This window comes from Erpetoichthys calabaricus, chromosome 14 (assembly GCF_900747795.2).
Source record: "Erpetoichthys calabaricus chromosome 14, fErpCal1.3, whole genome shotgun sequence".
Lineage (NCBI taxonomy): Eukaryota > Metazoa > Chordata > Cladistia > Polypteriformes > Polypteridae > Erpetoichthys > Erpetoichthys calabaricus.
This window is the reverse complement of record NC_041407.2, coordinates 3,593,388-3,611,211: the sequence shown is the minus strand read 5'-3', so window position 1 is coordinate 3,611,211 and position 17,824 is coordinate 3,593,388. Positions and strand designations below refer to the sequence as shown.

Below are 17,824 nucleotides of genomic sequence, written 5' to 3'. Positions count from 1 at the left end.
TGGAATGACAAAGTGAAAAGGTCAGGTCAGGGTGGGGAGCAGGCACTGGTGCTGTGCATTGCTGTACCCACCACACAACAAAACAGGTCAGGAAAGTGGCTGGCAACCCCAAAAGGCACTCGGGTGCTCAACAATGAGGACCCTGTGAACCGCATCACCCTCAGGGAAACGCGCCACCAGGCCATAGTGCCTGCCGAAACTGACGCTCCCTCACAATGCTGGTAATGTGCCTCACGTGGGACTCAGTGAGCAGCCGATTGTTCAACACCAGTGGTACCAAAGGAGTCCAGTCTTCATCTCAGGTCACTGGACAGCGTCCACGTCTCTCAACCATATAGCAAAACAGGAAGCACCAGGACTCTAAAGACTTGGACCTTCATCCTTTTGCACCACACACCCCTTTCCAGTGACCTCATGACCCCCCCAAGCTCTCCCAATCCGTCTACGGACTTCATAGGAAGAGTCACCAGAGACATGAATGTCACTGCCAAGGTGACTAAACGTCTCAATGAGGTCGACACTCTCTCCGCAGACAGACGCACTACTGATGGCTGTGCCCAAGAGGTCATTAAAGGCCTGGATGTTGGTTTTTATCAGGATACTCACAAGCCCAGACACTCAGACTCTTGAGAGCCCCAATCAGAGCCTCTGTTGACTCCAAAGATCACAGCATTGTTTGCAAAATCAAAATCAGTGAATCTCTCTTCACTAACAGATGCCCCTCAGCTGCTGGATCCCATGACTCTCCCCAACACCCAGTCCATACAAGCATTGAACAGAGTAGGAGCAGAACACACCGCTGACGAACCCCAGAATCAACTGGGAGAAACGCAGAAGTCCTGCCTCCACTCTGCACAGCACTCACAGTACCAGTATACAGGCCAGCCATGATATCCAGCAACCTCGAGGGGATCCCACAAAGTCTCAGGATGTCCCACAGGACAGCTTGATCAACGGAGTCAAACACTTTACAGAAAGAAACTCTGCTGATATTCGTGTTTGCACTCCATGAGAACCCTCAGTGCCAGGATGCGGTCGATGGTGGACTCCTTAGGAGTAAAGCCAGACTGCTCCGGTCGCTGGTAAGTAAGCAAGTGATCATGGATCCCATTGATGATGACTCTAGCATGGACCTTACCCGGCACTGAGAGCAGTGTAGTTGCTCCCCCTGTAGTTGCCACAATCCAGGCAATCACCCTTCCCTTTCCAGATAGTGACGTCAAGTCCAGTTTTCCAGTCAGTTGAAATGACGCCTGCCTCCCAAATGGAAGCAAAGATTATTGAATTGCCAGGAGGAGAGCCTTACCCGCAGCCTGGAGAGGTTCACCCCGTTTACCACAGACCCCTGCGGCCTTCCCTACGCTCACCACCTGTGCAACTCAGTGAGATTGGGGGGTTCATAGCTAATTGGAGGATCAGCCTCAAGAACCGCAGACTCACATGTCCAACATCCTTTAAAGAGCTGCTCAAAGTAGCAAGATATTAGAAATTCTTGCAAATTTATTAAAATTATTTGTATTTATTTATTTAAAAAAAAAACCCACAAAAGTATCCCATTGAGACACGGATATAGACTCTCTTGAAATGTGTCTCAGGGGCATCCATGCTTCAATGCAATATTTCATGTTTTTTATTTTTTAATAAACAGGAAAAACGTTTTGAAATCCTGCTGCTGTTTTGTCATTCTGGGGATTTGAGTGTTGCTTGATTGATGATTTTAGCACAAGACTGCAACATAACACGGTGAGGGGGTCCAAATACTCTCTGAATCCACTGTATGTACAGTTAACACAACCTCACTGTATATATGAGGTCTGTCCAAAAAGAAACCAAATATCTTAAACAGACCGCTGACGAGCCAACTTAGCAGACTTGTGATAGAGGTGATGAGTAGTGGTGGTCTTGACCTTTAAATTCCCTACTCACTTCATCACACCACGTCACTTACTCATCGAGTACATACAGGAGAGTCAATGGCCTCCTGTGCCTTTTGTGATATTTTGCAAGTTGAACTATAAAGGATCTTGAAGAGCAACATACTTTTGTGAAATTCTGTGTGAAAATGTCTCAGAGACTTTTCAGATGTTGCTGCAGGTTATTGAGAGGATTAAGCCATACAAGATGTTACGAATGGTACCGAAGTTTCAAACTGGACAGACAACCCCAAAACAGTGATCAGAAAGTGTGCACTTTGATTTGTGACAATCCTTGTCTGTCTATAAAGTGAAGAAGCAGACATTAGTAAAAGTTTGTGTCACACAATTTTGACTAAAAAACAACTGCAGATGCATTGTTTTGCTGCAAAATTTGTGGCGACTTCTTGCGAGACGAGCGATCAGCGAACCAAATCACAGTCAGTCAGGAGTCGCTTGATCGTTCATTTAAATACTGATGAAAAGTTTCTGAAAAAAGTGTCATAACAGCTGATGAAATGTGGGTGTGCAGCCCCTGCTGATATATATATTTTTTATTCCTGAATTTGAAATACACCCAAAAAAGTCACAGAATTCAAATGATAGAAAATTTGCCATGGGACCTATGTGACATTCCACAAAACCAGTTCCAGGACACGTTCTAGAAATGGGAAACATTTGGAAGAGGCACATAAACAGAGGACAGAAATACTTTGAAGGAGACAAGTCTAATTAAATTATAGGCATAATAATAAATGTATTCTTAGAAAGTTGTGTTTGTTTGTGCTTAGACCTCATATTTATATATATTTACAACGCTTGAAAGACGTATCCATCGCCAAGGACGAGGTCATGGTCTCGTTTGATGTCGTGTCGCTATATACTGTACCATGATTCTGATTCATCTGGCCACAGAAACACTATTAATGAGACTGGAAAGTGACCCCACCATAGAGACAAGAACCAAACTGTCCACTAAGGACATAATGCACCTAATATCACTGCCAAAAAAACTCACTTTCATTTCAACGGCAAATACTACATTCAAAAAGAAGGCATGCCAATGGAATCACTGTTATCAGAACTTCTAGCAGAACTGGTAACACAGCGATTTGAAAATATGGATCTATCCCAGTTCACACCCAAAATTTGTATACGCTACGTGGACGACACATTCATCATACTAAAAAATGACCAACTGAACGAGTTCTACAACCACATCAGCGCAATATTCCCTGCAATCCTATTCACCATGGAAAAAGAAATGAACTGACACATCAGCTTCCTGGACATCTCCACTGAAAGAAATAACAATGCCACCCTGACAAGTGTTTACCGTAAGGAATGCCATGCAGACAAGATATTACACTTCGCCAGCAACCACCCAGTATCTCATAAACGGAGCTGTGTTAAAACTCTATTCAGTAGAGTCCATACCCATTGTAATATGAAGGAGGCAAAAACATATTTTATATATATATAAAAAAATTTATATTATATATATATATATATATATATATATATATATAGATAGATAGATAGATAGATAGATAGATATATAGATATATATAGATATATATATATAGATATATATATATATATACACACATACACAGTACTGTACAAAAGTTTTAGGCAGGTGTGAAAAAATGCTGTAAACAAAGAATGCTTTCAGAAATATAAATAATGATTGTTTATTGTTATCAATTTACAAAATGCAAAGTGAGCGAACAAAAGAAAAATCTAAATCAAATCGATATTTGGTGTTACTACTTTTTGCCTTCAAGCCAGCATCAATTCTTACAGGTCCACTTGCACAAAGTCAGGGATTTTGTAGGATTCTAGTCAGGTGTCTGATCAACCAATTCTACCAAACAGGTGCTAATGATCATCAATGTCACACGTAGGTTGAAACACAGTCATTAACTGTAACAGAAACAGCTTCAAACTGGGTGAGGAACAGCCAAACTCTGCTACCAAGGTGAGGTTGTGGAAGACAGTTTCACGTCATGGCGAGATTGAGCACAGCAACAAGACACAAGGTAGTTCTACTGCATCAGCAAGGTCTCTCCCAGACAAAGACTTCAAAGCAGACTGGGGTTTCAAGATGTCCTGTTCAAGCTCTTTTGACGAAGCACAAAGAAATGGGCAACGCTGAGGATCGTAGACGCAGTGGTCGGCCAAGGAAACTTAGTGCAGCAGATGAAAGACACATCAAGCTTATTACCCTTCGAAATCAAAAGATGTCCAGCAGTGCCATCGGCTCAGAACTGGCAGAAACCAGTGGGACCCAGGTACACCAATCTACTGTCCAGAAGTGGTCTTCATGGAAGAGTTGCAGCCAAAAAGCCATACCTCCAACGTGGAAACAAGGCCAAGCGACTCAAGTATGCACGAAAACATAGGAACTGGGGTGCAGAAAAATGGCAGCAGGTGCTCTGGATTGATGAGTCAAAATTTGAAATATTTGCCTGTAGCAGAAGGCAGTTTGTTCGTCGAAGGGCTGGAGAGCGGTACAATAATGAGTGTCTGCAGGCAACAGTGAAGCATGGTGGAGGTTCCTTGAACGTTTGGGGCTGCATTTCTGCAAATGGAGTTGGAGATTCGGTCAGGATTAATGGTGTTCTCAATGCTGAGAAATACAGGCAGATACTTATCCATCATGCAATACCATCAGGGAGGCGTATGATTGGCCCCAAATGTATTCTGCAGCAGGACAACGACCCCAAACATACAGCCAAAGTCATGAAGAACTATCTTCAGCGTAAAGAAGAACAAGAAGTCCTGGAAGTGATGGTATGGCCCCCACAGAGCCCTGATCTCAACATCATCGAGTGTGTCTGGGATTACATGAAGAGACAGAAGAATGTGAGGAAGCCTACATCCACAGAAGATCTGGGGTTAGTTCTCCAACATGTTTGGAACAACCTACCAGCTGAGTTCCTTCAAAAACTGTGTGCAAGTGTACCTAGAAGAATTGATGATGTTTTGAAGGCAAAGGGGGGTCACACCAAATATTGATTTGATTTTAGATTTCTCTTTTGTTTATTCACTGCATTTTGTTGATTGATGAAAATAAATGATTAACACTTCTATTTTTGAAAGCATTCTTTGTTTACAGCATTTTTTCACACCTGCCTAAAACTTTTGCACAGTACTAGATAGATAGATAGATAGAGATAGATAGATAGAGACAGACAGACAGACAGACAGAGAGAGAGAGAGAGAGAGAGAGAGAGAGAGAGAGAGAGAGAGAGAGAGAGAGAGAGATATCTATCTATCTGATATAAATATAAAACCACCACACCCAAGGAGAATGTTTAACTCCAGCCCTTCCATTTGGATGCTTTAAAAGCGAGTATCCCCGTGAGGTGGCGTCCACTTTGACCCCTGACAGATCCTTTATACCAAACAGCTAGCGGGCTGATGGGCGTCTTTTTCTGTTTTCTATTGTGTCAGTTACACGGACGGGGCAGCCCGGCTGGTGTGCCTCAGTACTTCTACTGAGTTCGTATGGTCTGACCAGCTGTTCACAATCTATACTGTATGTGTAAAATGTACACAAACACAATATATATATATATTTTTGCCTACCTTATTGCACCTAGGTTTTAGTTTTTGTATTTCAACTACCAGATTGCTCATCAAGGTATTTATTTGCAAATGTATTTTTTTTTTTTATTTCTTCTCAGGTCCCCGTGTGCATTATTACATTCTTTGAGCAGCAAATGGTCTCTCACCTCCCAGTAGATTAATTGGGGGTGCTGGAGGGGTGCCATGCACAGTTTTTTTTTGCAGATTGCAAAGAAAACTCAGAGCGTAACCTGCAGCTAACATTACTTGAGTTGCTTAAATTGCTCCCTGTGGAAAATTAGGAAGATAAAATATTGTGTAAAGGCATAAATCTTTATAAGGTCATTGGTCTTTAGGGGAGCAGTGCAAGTTGCAAAACATAAACTGACAGCATGGAGAGACACATTAGTTATCTTTAAATCTCACTCAATTCCTGCATGTAGGAACTTGCAAAGCCAGCAGATTTGAAAGGTAAATGTGAGAGGGCGACATCAATATACTGCCAATTGGCCAATAAAGGCTGGCACTGGCATTTGTTCAGTTCGTCCTCTTGAAGTGCTGTATGTCACAAAGATGGAAGAGAAACACACATTTAGGAGGCTTTAGCAGTCGCCTCAGAAGCAATCAGCCAGTTATGTGGAAAGTGGCCCAAAATTGGACAGATGTTACCTGATTAAACACAATCTGAGGTACCATATGGGGTCACCATCTAAAAGTACCATTACGGTTGTGGAACCAGAAAAAGTGCAATCCAGCAATGAAATATGAAAAGCAAATGTAAAGATAATGTGAAGAGAAGGAAGCAAGCACATGGTCTTTGCCTCTTTTGAATATGGAGTCAGTTCTGGGAAACCTCCAAAGAGAGATCAGTAGATGAGCTTCCGGGGATGTAATTCCACCTTAGGCCATGGAACTTTTAGATCACTTAGGAAATAACCTTCATATGTGCAAGCTTCTGGACTAAAGATTCTGCTAATTCTGGTCTTCCACCACTCAATCATCTCCTGGTCTTTTTGTGCTCCCTGGCGAGTTCCTAACAAAATCGAGTGTTTAAACCAGGCAGATCACAGCATCATGGAGACCTCTTCTGATATGGGGACACGATGAAGCTGAATGCAAACCAAAGTTTAATTTCCAGAAGGAATCAAAAACAGGACCTAATATGTTTTAGTTTCTGAGAGCTAAATGTACCAAAGTAGCAAGCAGCAAGCGACATTTCTGCAGAAATTCCTTTACCTTTCCCAAAGCTCCCGTCTCTAATGAGTAACAACCAAAGGCTGCGGCTTTTTAATGCTCACAGTATCCCTTCTTATTGAAATCGTAAGTCTTAACTTTCAGAACAAGGGTAGATTATCTGCAAGTGGAAAAAAAAAATAGAAGATAGATTGAAAAGATTGTCTTCTCTGAAACAACACTCGAAATGAATCGTGCATTGAGCAGAAACAGAACATGCATCAATGTCTCAGAGAAATTTGTTATTTAAGGCAATCAAGGACGTTGGCTACTGTGATGAAAAAAGTGACAAGAAGGGTCATCAGGCTGCACTGCACTTCTGTAAATAACAGCAGACGTTATCTCATACATACAGGAGTCTGGGAAACAGGAGTTTGGCCAGAACAGCATTTGACTCTCTGCTATTTGCCTACCAGGACCACACTGGGGTAGACAATGCTGCCCTCTTTCTACTGAACACAGCCTCCTCAAAAATCTGGGGAAAAGGGCATTATAAAACCAAAATAAAGGCTTTTTTTTCTATTGAACTTTTAAAGGGAGTTCCCCATTCCAGGGGCCAGCCTGGGCCGAAGCCTGCAGGTAGCAGTTAAGGGACTAGCTGGATTGTGGTGAGCCTCTCTTCTGGTCTGGCCTGCTTTTGTGGCTCATTTTGAAGGCCTCACAACTTGGGGTGTGAGATATTGGCAAACACTTGTAGGACTTTGACGATAACAATAATCAAATGATATTTTGCATCCTTTAAAAACATATTTGTAAACATCTTAGTGATCTAGCTTGATCTTGTTAATAGGATACTAATTGTAGTTTACTAATGAGATTAAAGGAAACAACAGTTAAGGAAAACAGGTCTTATTTATTTACTTAAAACTGAAGCAAGACAAAACAATAAAAACACTAAAAATCATCAGTCAAAGTATTAATGAGATCAAACAGTGCAACAATGAGTAAAGCATTTCAAAGTGGCCTATAGGATTTATACAAAAAAATACAAGACGACCAACAAAACTATTATAATGACATCATTTTAAACAGACACTTAACCTTAATGTTAAACAAGATATGAATCTAAAGGGAATAAAATACTAATCCAAAATTAAAATACAGGGCATGAACATTACAGTGTGGATAAACAAACTGCTCTGCTGTAAGGTGAATTGTGTAGGATACAAGCAAGAACAAAAATCTAACATACTGTACTATTGTGTAAAAATCCAAAGCTCTGTCAGACACTGCACAGGAAAAAGAAGTACAGCATTTGTAAACAAGTTCTGTCATATACTGCACAAAGATACAAAAAAACCCAAACCTATAAAAATTGTAAACAAATGACTAATTTGAAGATCTGTCCAATATTGCACAAAGATATCAGAAAAAAATAAAACAATTGTAAAATTCTACTGAAGAAACTTCAAGTTGTGTGATGGAATCCCCAGGCTGTCAAGAGCAGCGCGGTTACCTGCTACAATTCCTCTGGTGCATCACACATTTATGACGCGATCGCTGCTGATACCGACCTGGATAATCCTGGATGATCTGAAAACTGCGACTGGTGTGGAATTCCTCTGTTGAGTCCTTCGAAGTAAGCACATCTAAACACGATAAAACACACCCGTCTTTTCTAGCGCTCCTGTCGAACAACTGATCAGTTATGGACGTCTTGGGCTCAAGACACACAGAGAAACTGCCTTTCAGGTTAACATTCTGAATGACTGCTTCTATGAGAAATAACAGAGACTTTGCATGTTTCAAAGAATAAATAGGAACACATAGGTCCCTGATGTTTTGGGAAACCTGAGCTGGTAGTTTTGCTCATTCTTTACTTTTGTTGATGAGGTACAACTTCATTTGATTGAAAAAGTAGGAAATTTGTCACATAACTGAATAGTTTACAATCCCTTAATTTAACAGTTTCAGTTTAAATTTAGCTGCATTTAACATACAAAAATGAAGACCCCTTTGTGTGGCAGAGTTCTCATTTCATTTTAGAGCAGAATCTAAATATATATATATATATATATATATTTATTAATATATATATATATATATATAAAAATACGCATTGTATTGATGTTGCGATTACACTGAACACAGACACAACTGTATTCACAAACCTTTAAAGGATCTGCTTGCTGAACATTTGTGAAAAATTTCATATATTAGTGAAGTAACATGTAATATAATACACTACTTAATTAAAAGTAACATTTTTAAATACATTTTATTGCAGTTTTCTCAGTAATAATATTTAATATATTATTTACAAGTAACTTACCCAACACTGTTGCTCTCCCACCCGATTGCTGAAACGGAGCTGCAGTCATTCCTTGGTGCCGAGGAGGTTCTCAGTCCTCTTCCCATTATTTGTCCTTCCAAACATGGGGTCTTCAAAAATGCAAGAATGCACTTACTATCCAGTTCTGGATCTTCTTGCCTTTGAACAGCTATGAATGTGTCAAGTGAAGTTAGAAAGCCATGTGCTGCATTACTGGCCCTGGTCCACTCTTAAATTTAGCACTTATCAGTGGGCCCTACCCCACCACCTGCCTCCTATAAACAATCCAAAACTAATTACCGTAGACTCTGCAACCTAAATAACCCCACAGGAACCATCGTACCCCTGGAAAGCATCATACACGACAATCACCTTCATACTCAGATAAAGGATCATTGGAGGGAAAGATTCTCTCATTAGAGAGGGTGGCCTGCTTAGACTCCACTCTAGAAGAGCCAGCATGAAGGAGGTGTCCAGATGGCAGAGGTCTCCAGGACTCAAGACTTTACTTTTGACTTTCTCTTTTATGATTTTAATTTCCTGCATCATCAACTTGCTGTAGCTCATCAATTAAGTAAAGGACAAACATTGTTGGTCTCCATTTATATTTATTCGGTTTCTACCTGGTTCTCTGCTTGTTTTAATAAATCAGCTTTTATATGTGCTCCAGTTCGGTATTTAGTAATTAGTACCATCTGTACTTTTATTTTAAATGAGAAGCGTTCAGTAAGTGCCTGAACTCAGTGAGGAGTGTGATACAAAAATAAGTTGTATTGACTTGTACTCTACCCCCAGAAACAAACCTCCACAAATGACCACCAAGCCATATATTTTATATATGGGCACCACCACTTCGTGAAACCCATTGCTAGGACACGGTTTCTGGTTTCCCGGTAGCATGGTCCCAGAAGTCACATCATCTGGTGTCAGCAGTGTGACGAGGTAAAAGGTCATCACTGGAGTCCATTTCTCACGCAGATAAGATACAACCTTTGTTAGCCACTCTTTTATAAAAAAAAAAAACTTTTCTGGCTACTCCTCCTTGCTATGACTGAAGTTTGTAATTTATTTTTTGTGAGAAATCCCTGACGGATTTTCACAATCAATACGTTTTTTTTTTTTTTCCACCCAATGAACCCGATTCCAACATTAGTTTCCTCTAGCATGTGTTCTGGGTAAGCTTTTGATCTTCAAGATCTTCACGCAACACCATTTTGTTTTGTTCAGATGCCACCATTTTCCCGAAGTCGCAGCAGCTGTTGCCATGGCAAATTACCCAGAACCACCCGGGAGTGCAGAACACGTGATGTCATTAATGCAGATGATATAAAGGTCAGCATGCGTAGTCTCGGATCATCAGAGTATTTGATAATAAGGCTATTAGAGTGCTACTTTGCAGGTCAGACTCATTTTGGTTATCGAACATTTTTTTTTCTCCCATTTGAGTCTTAATTATTGATTAGCGTTCCAAACTTGAGGTCAGATCGCTTTCATATTCTGGTTACAACTTTTACTTCTCTTAACATTTCACTTTCATCTTCTGATCCTTTTATTAAAAATTTCTTAGTGTCCCAGACTGAGACAGAACAATCTTGAATCTTCGACTAAGGTTTTGTTTGAGTCTCTTCTTCTGGTCCTTACTGCTTCTCTGCTAGTTTTCTATCTCTAAGTACAACAGGCCTCCAGTAACTTTGGACACTCAAAAAAAAAAAAAAGAGCACAATCACTAAAATAGTGCCAAGTTAGAGCCATAAATGAACTTCACCTACATAGCTTTTGGAAGAAAAACTGGATGATGAGAGGAAACCCACCCAGACACAGAGAAGTGCCGTCTCCATAAAGAATGCAACTTAGCCGAGATCTGAGCCAAGGGCTCTAGAGCCGTGAGCCCACATTGCTAAGCACCAGGTCACCCTTGTACAAAAAAGCTTTTAAAGATTCTGTTCACATTCCTAACCCTGACACATTTTCTGTTTTTTTTTTTTTTGCAGTCCCAAAGAATTATTAATAGCATACAAGTAATGTTCACAGCAGGAAAGGAAGTATGGATGCCAGATGACCTTCCTCAAGGCCTAAATACCATGTTGGGAGAACACAAGTCAACCATCGTGTTAACAAATGCATATTGTTGCCTGCTTTGCTACTTTTAAAAAATTCAGAATCAAGAGACCCAAAAAGAAAAACAAATTAAAAATGAAGACTAATAAGCAGACAGACACTCCAACATAACCGGAAAATATTTGATATTTATTTATGTATAAAATGATGAGATAAAGTGCATTATGGTCTGCATCACTTGTGTCCATCTACACTCCTGTGTGCGTAAAAGGCTGGATTAGCGAGGGGTTCAGAAGAACCAGCGACTTGTTGCAATCCTACACCAGACTCTCTTACTTTCAACAAACTTATCATAAATAATAATAAATAAACAGTCGCCCACAGTTGTTAGATGTCATTCATTCGCTGAGCAAACACATTGCACAAAATGGAAACCTTGACTGGTAGAAACAGAACTCACGAGTTTGCAGCATAGTCATGGTCTCCAAACTCAAAAATCTGTCAGACTGTAATTTTTATTTTCTTTTTCCCCTTCGTTGTTATGGTGGGTATGTGTAAAAAACGTCAGCCTCAAAATACTAAAGATCATTAAAATAAACAGCTAGAAATGTATTTTCTGAAGGTCACCCAGGAATTCATGTACAGAAGTGACCATGAATCAGTCCCGGGAGACCTGTGCTTACCTGTTTTAAATATTACTTATATCTGAAACAGCTCAAGCTTTGCTCATTCAAATTCTTGATTAAAACATTTATATTGTATATTAAACTTTCTTGAATGGACCCTTTAAAATCATTTCAGTGATATGTCGCAAATCCTTTTGTCGTCCAATTGCATTAACAAAGTAACACAACTCTTCTTCTGGAAGAGTTTTTGTGGCGTGCTGCTCATTTCAGTAGCAGCTGGTTCGCATTAACAATCCAAACGCCTTGGCACATTCAGTATTAAACCTGTAAGAGCAGCGCGACTCCTGCCAACACCCATTTTGATGGATTGTCCTTCGTCTTCAGGTTGAAGGTCCAGACATACGTGGGTCCTCTTTGGCACGTTTTATATACTGGACAGGGATACACACTGCGGGTTTCTTGCTTATCCACTGGGATTGCTTTGATGAAAATGACTGGCATGGCAGGTGTCAGCTCCTTCAGTCTTGCATCTGCTATTATCCCAGTCTGTAAAATTCACATGGGAGAAAAAAAATCATATATTAGTGTAGTTCATGAAGTGTGTACATTTCCTGCCTGATCGCTGCAAAATGTGAAAATGCAAACAGGTCAGAGCACTTTAGAAAGCATTAAAGGGATGTTGACAGGCGGTATGAAAACCCCAAATCTCGTGGTGACCAGCTACAAGTGTCTACAAAGGAATTGAAAGGATGGAATAAATTGTTTTGACAGCTGAAGCAGACATGCCACACAGTTTTAATGTGCGCAGCGCTGCATTAACTTCCAGGAAATTTTAACCCCAAGACCAACCAGTCGAAGCAGAAGCTCAGAAAGCTTTTGGGAGATGGCTGTTGCTGCAAGGACTGGGATCAAAAAATGGTAACAGCTACTGTGGCTTCGAGGAAAATATGAGGCACATGGCCTGCTTCTTCAGCCGATTTAAAAAAATATGAAAAATGAAAGGAAAAAATACCAGATTTACATAGAAATGGAGGCTTAAATTCTCTGAAGTAAAATTCCTAATCGTTGTGCATATATGCATGCACTGGAATCACAAATATCTGCCCATCTGTCTTAGCAAAGCTGTGAGACTTAGAAATACATAGCTAGTCACACACAAAAGAAGAAGCACAGACATGTGGGATGAGTGGTGGGCAGCAGAAGGACTTCAGGGACCTTCAAAACCTCACTGTCATTTTGGAGAAATGAAAGCAACAGGACTGACAAGCTTGCAGAGTTGAATGTCCTACTCGTCAAAATTGTTCTAATATAAAATTTCTGCAAATGACCGACCCCATGTTGGACCTTGGCGATAATTTGTCAGAGATTGTGGTGGACTGGATAACAAATTGACCGAGTGAAAGGGATTGTCTATTTTCTCTTCTCCAATCTGAAGACAATCATAGTCATGTCATGTCATTTTGTAACCCACTTAATCCAGACCAAGGTCGCAGGGTGGGGAGTGCTGGAGCCTCTCTCAGCTAGCATAGGGTGCAAGGCAGAAACAAACCCCGTATAGGGAGCCAGTGCATCACAGGGCGAACACACAAGGGCCAATATAGTGTTGCCAATTCACCTAACCTGCATGTCTGTGAGGGAAGAAGTCCATGCAGACACGGGGGAGAACATGCACCTTCTATGCAGGGATGGCATTCATAGTTCTCTAATTACTAAACTTTCAATGCTTTAACAAGATAATGTACGTCAGCATGGCAGCAACATGGCTGGCGAGGTTCAAATCACAGCCTGCTTGGGTGCAATTAATATACTCGGCAGGTTTCTGTGCGGGCTCCTCTCTGGGTTTTCCTCCTGCATCACAAGGTTAGATGGAATAAAGGCAGACCACATGGCCAATTAAAGACAAATCAGAAGAAAGATACAAAGCCAACAATGTCTAAAGCTGAAAACTATACACATCAGTCTTAACCTTTGTCTAAAGGAGAGTGCAAGACAAAGTCGTAGTCAAAAAGTTCAGTCGCTAAATCAAAGCCTTAATGCAAAACTTGAAACAGTTGGCGACAGCTTCTAGCCCTTGGCGGTCCGGACTCTAAACTGCCCCGTGCACTCAGTTCTGCTCCTGCTAGTTTATTTATGCCAAGTAACAGGGATGACATGACCCCAAAAGTAACAGCAAATCTGGCATTCTGGCTGGTGGGTGATCTGAGCAACTAATGCATCTGCACATCCCGCAAGGTGAAGAATTCAAATATGAGACAGGACTTCAGCCCTGGTGTTTAATTATTAATAAGGTAATACTAACCCCTGACAGTAAATCAATAAATTGAACATAAGTTCTTAACATGAGTGTGCATATGGCTAATCGGTGTGAAGAACACACTTTGGGTCGTAATATATATATATATATATATATATATATATATATATATATATATATATATATTTTAACAAAATGGTGCCTAACCAGTGTTCTGTTTTTAGTTTTGCCATGGTTGCTGACAGTGGCACAGTTTGCAGTACTTCACCAGTATGGAGCTTCTGCATTCTAGGCAGTGCTAGGTACATATTGACAATGTTTTCAGCTGGCATCACACAATATTTGAGCAGCCCCAATGACCAAAAATCACGGCACTCCCCCACTCTTCAATTAACTATCAATGGTATCGGCGCTCAAAACAACTTTCTTCAGTTGTTGCAGGTGGCCATTCAAGCAGGCCAGTGGAATGACAGCGTGTCACTGTGTTTGATGCCACTACTTTGTGCTCCGCGCTCTTCAAGTGAATACATCAGTCCTACGCATAGGGCAACGCCACTTATGCATGCCCACTTCAGGCACTGTGCGCTGTGTGATTTGTCACGACACTGACGATATTTAAATCTGCACGCACAGCCTTGTGTATCCTAGCTTAGGATTCAAAGCAATTTTTTTCAATTAATTTTTTGCATTTGCTCTAGCGAGTCAGGGAAAGGACATTAGGCCAGGGATTAGGCTTTGTGACTATTTTCTTGGATCACGATTTTGGTTTTGATGCTCAGATTCTTGTTATCTCAGTGTTTGACCCCAGCCTGCTTTTTGCCGTCTCCTTTTTGGCTCTCCCCATTTGTAAAGCTCACCATACAGCTGTTTCACTTCTGATATCCATAACAATCAGTCGGTGGGAGTATCCGTTGCCAACATTTTATACTTAAAAGGGGCAGGATGGATGGCATGAACATTAATAGCACTGCATTTGAAAGGACACGGCATGCAGGTGGCCATTCTAGCAGACCAATCAAGCATGGGTTAAAATTTAGTGGTAAAAGGAGGCAGGACAGGCTGCCAGCTCATGGCCTACACATTTCAAAAGACAAAACTCACTGCTCATGGGAGCAGCGACATTTTTCAGGGATGCAATGTGCACATGACGTTTGATTAGACGAATCATTATGCACAGTGAGGAGCTTCAACATTTTTTTGGAAAGAAAGGGGAAGAACATACAGCATGTGCTTAGAAGTGGGGCATTTAAAAAGCCAATCTGTGGACTTAAACTTAAGAATTCAAAGCAGACAGTATTATCTGAATTATCGATAACTGGGAGTCATCCTTCGTGGACATGTACATCACCCGTACTCAAACACACACCACAGACGGCCTTGTTTGAGGACACTGATGATTTCTCTTTCAATTTCCACACTTAAACTTCAGAACAGCCCCACATTTTCTTTCTACCACCATCAGAGTTCTACTGTTGCCAGAGGTTCACACCACAGGTTTCTTTTACGGTCAGTTTTTTCATTTCTTCTTTTCTCAACATGTGATCTTTTTATGTACTCACTAACATTTCAAGTGATTTATATGTGCACCAGTTATTTTTATCAGGGGGAAAAAATATGAAAAATGTCACTTTTGGATTGACCAATTAGCATCAAGCAAAACTAAACCGTAATTTCATAGAAATCCATACAATTTAATCTATCCCAGAAAGATCGATGTTATCTCATTAGCCCTACAGAAAATCATTCATCGTTGGCGATTAGATTATGTCTAACTATATTAAAGCCTTATTTAAAGTAGGTTTAATTTAATTGCCAATTGGCATGACGATAATACCATGCATCTCAAGAACCTTTCCCATTTTCTCCAAGACTGCAAAAGAGGGAAAATGCACTTTCAGAAATGCTTCTATGAAACTTTAATGAAGGAAGAGTCTGATGATCTGGGAAGCGACAGTTCCTTGTACTCATGAATGCAACATGGAGGCGTTGTGGGCATCCCAAAGCGCTGATTTACACGGGTCAAGTGCTTTCTTAATGTAGTCTACTTCACGTTAACTTGTAGAACAAACTATAGGTGCTGTCATTGCACCTGGATTGAGAAATACAAAAGCAGATGGCACACAGAGGTCCAGCCAACTCCACTCCCTGCAGTGCAGATGGGTGTACACGATGCTAGCCACCTCTCAGAGTGCTGGTACTATTCAGGAAAGTGAAGGCTTGGCTTAGGTGGGCTATGTTATGGTAATAATATTGGCTCTATGGTTTGGGATGGGGACTAGAAGCCTGGGTAGTTGAAAAGGTGCATGAAAGGAAACTGAATGCTTACAGAAATGAGGATGATGAGATGAACAAGTGGAGTAAAAAAAGCTCAACAAGTTTGTGAATGACAGAATCAGAGATACAGTTAAAGTTGGGGAAATCTCAAAGAAAATACAGGAATGAAAGTTAAAGTGGTGCGGGCAATGAGAAGAGAGGAAAGCAATGTGGGGAGAAGAATCAAGAACATGGAATAAAGAAAGAGTGGATGGTCTGTGTGAAGGGGTGTCAGTCGAGGAAGTGAACAACATGGAGGAGGAGGGTCAAATACAGTGAGACTCCACATGAAAGTGAGAAAAGCTATAGAAGAAGAGGATGATCTGGGACAGGAGCCTAGAAAAAGAAAAGAGGGGGATAAACCAATAGTGACAAGGGCTAAGGTGAATTTCAGTGACAGGTGCACTGGTCGAGTCTACAATTGCCTAAGAGCGACGAACGAGCCATCAGAAAGTTGATTCTAGCACTGGAAATAATATGCTTGATTAGCAATCCGTTTCCAGGTCTGTTATGTTCTACAACAGCAGCAGCAGCTGCATTTACTTATATAGCACATTTCACACAATAATGTAGCTCAAAGTGCTTTACAAGATGACAACAATTAGGGAATAATATTAAAGAATAAGTAACAACATAACAAAATAAGGTCAAATGGCTTGGGAGACAGAAAAACACAAAACAAATTCCAGTGAGGCAGGAGAAGAAAAACAAAAGAAATCTGCAAGGGTTAAGTCCGTCCGGCCTGCATTGGGCCTTCTGCCTGACATACATTTTCCTAAATCAGTTGTCTTTGTTTGAATACTTCACGATAGGATTTTGATGAAGTTGGTCTCGTGGTCAGATGAGACACCCGCCTTCATTCCATCATCTCAGGGGGCCTCAAGGTGCCTTGAACAGGTGGTGGTCTTATGTAAAACAAGCAAAAGGCTACAAACAGGGCGGCTGCTATTTGAGGTGACCATCCCACCCAATCTCTCCCTACCTGTTCTAAACCAAAAACTCCTCTGGGCAGATCAGCAGCTTCAGTCTTTCACACTTGGCGGTACCCTGCAGACTCCTCAAGAACACTTAGCAGGAAAGGCGTCAACATAAAAGCAACGGACACCATTAAGTGGAACCTACGGTGCCTATAAAAATATTCAATCCATGGAGATTTTCACATTTTATTGCTATGCAACATTAAAACACAGTGGGTTAAATTGGACTTTTTTGGCACTAATCATCAGAAAATGACTCTTTAATGTCAATATGAAAACAGAACTCTAAAAAGTGGTCTAAAAGAATTACAAAAATAAAACACTGAAGAATTGATCTCATAAGTATTCTCCCCCTGTATATGGCACCCCAAAATCATCACTGGTGTTGCCCATTGGTTTTAGAAGTGCCCCCATTAGTTCAATGGAGATCACACATCTGGAGATTCATTTGATTGCATCTGGAAGGTCCAACTTGTGGTGAATCAGTATGGCGGCCTGACCCTTACAATAAAGGCAAAAGAGAGCAACAAGCAACTTCATGAAAAGCACATGTCCGGGATTGGTGACAAGAACATCTCCAAGTTATTCAATATCCCGCTAAATCA

General features: G+C 40.8%; 1 protein-coding gene across 1 annotated transcript in view; it reads right to left on the bottom strand.

Moving 5' to 3' along the window:
- Positions 1-11,235: 11,235 nt before the first annotated feature.
- The window catches only part of dnah9 (dynein, axonemal, heavy chain 9), a 257,756-nt gene continuing 251,167 nt past the window's right edge, over positions 11,236-17,824 (bottom strand). The window contains 1 exon segment of the mRNA XM_051936263.1: positions 11,236-12,221. Within this exon segment, the coding sequence (XP_051792223.1) occupies positions 11,994-12,221 (228 nt within the window). The 3' untranslated portion in view covers positions 11,236-11,993.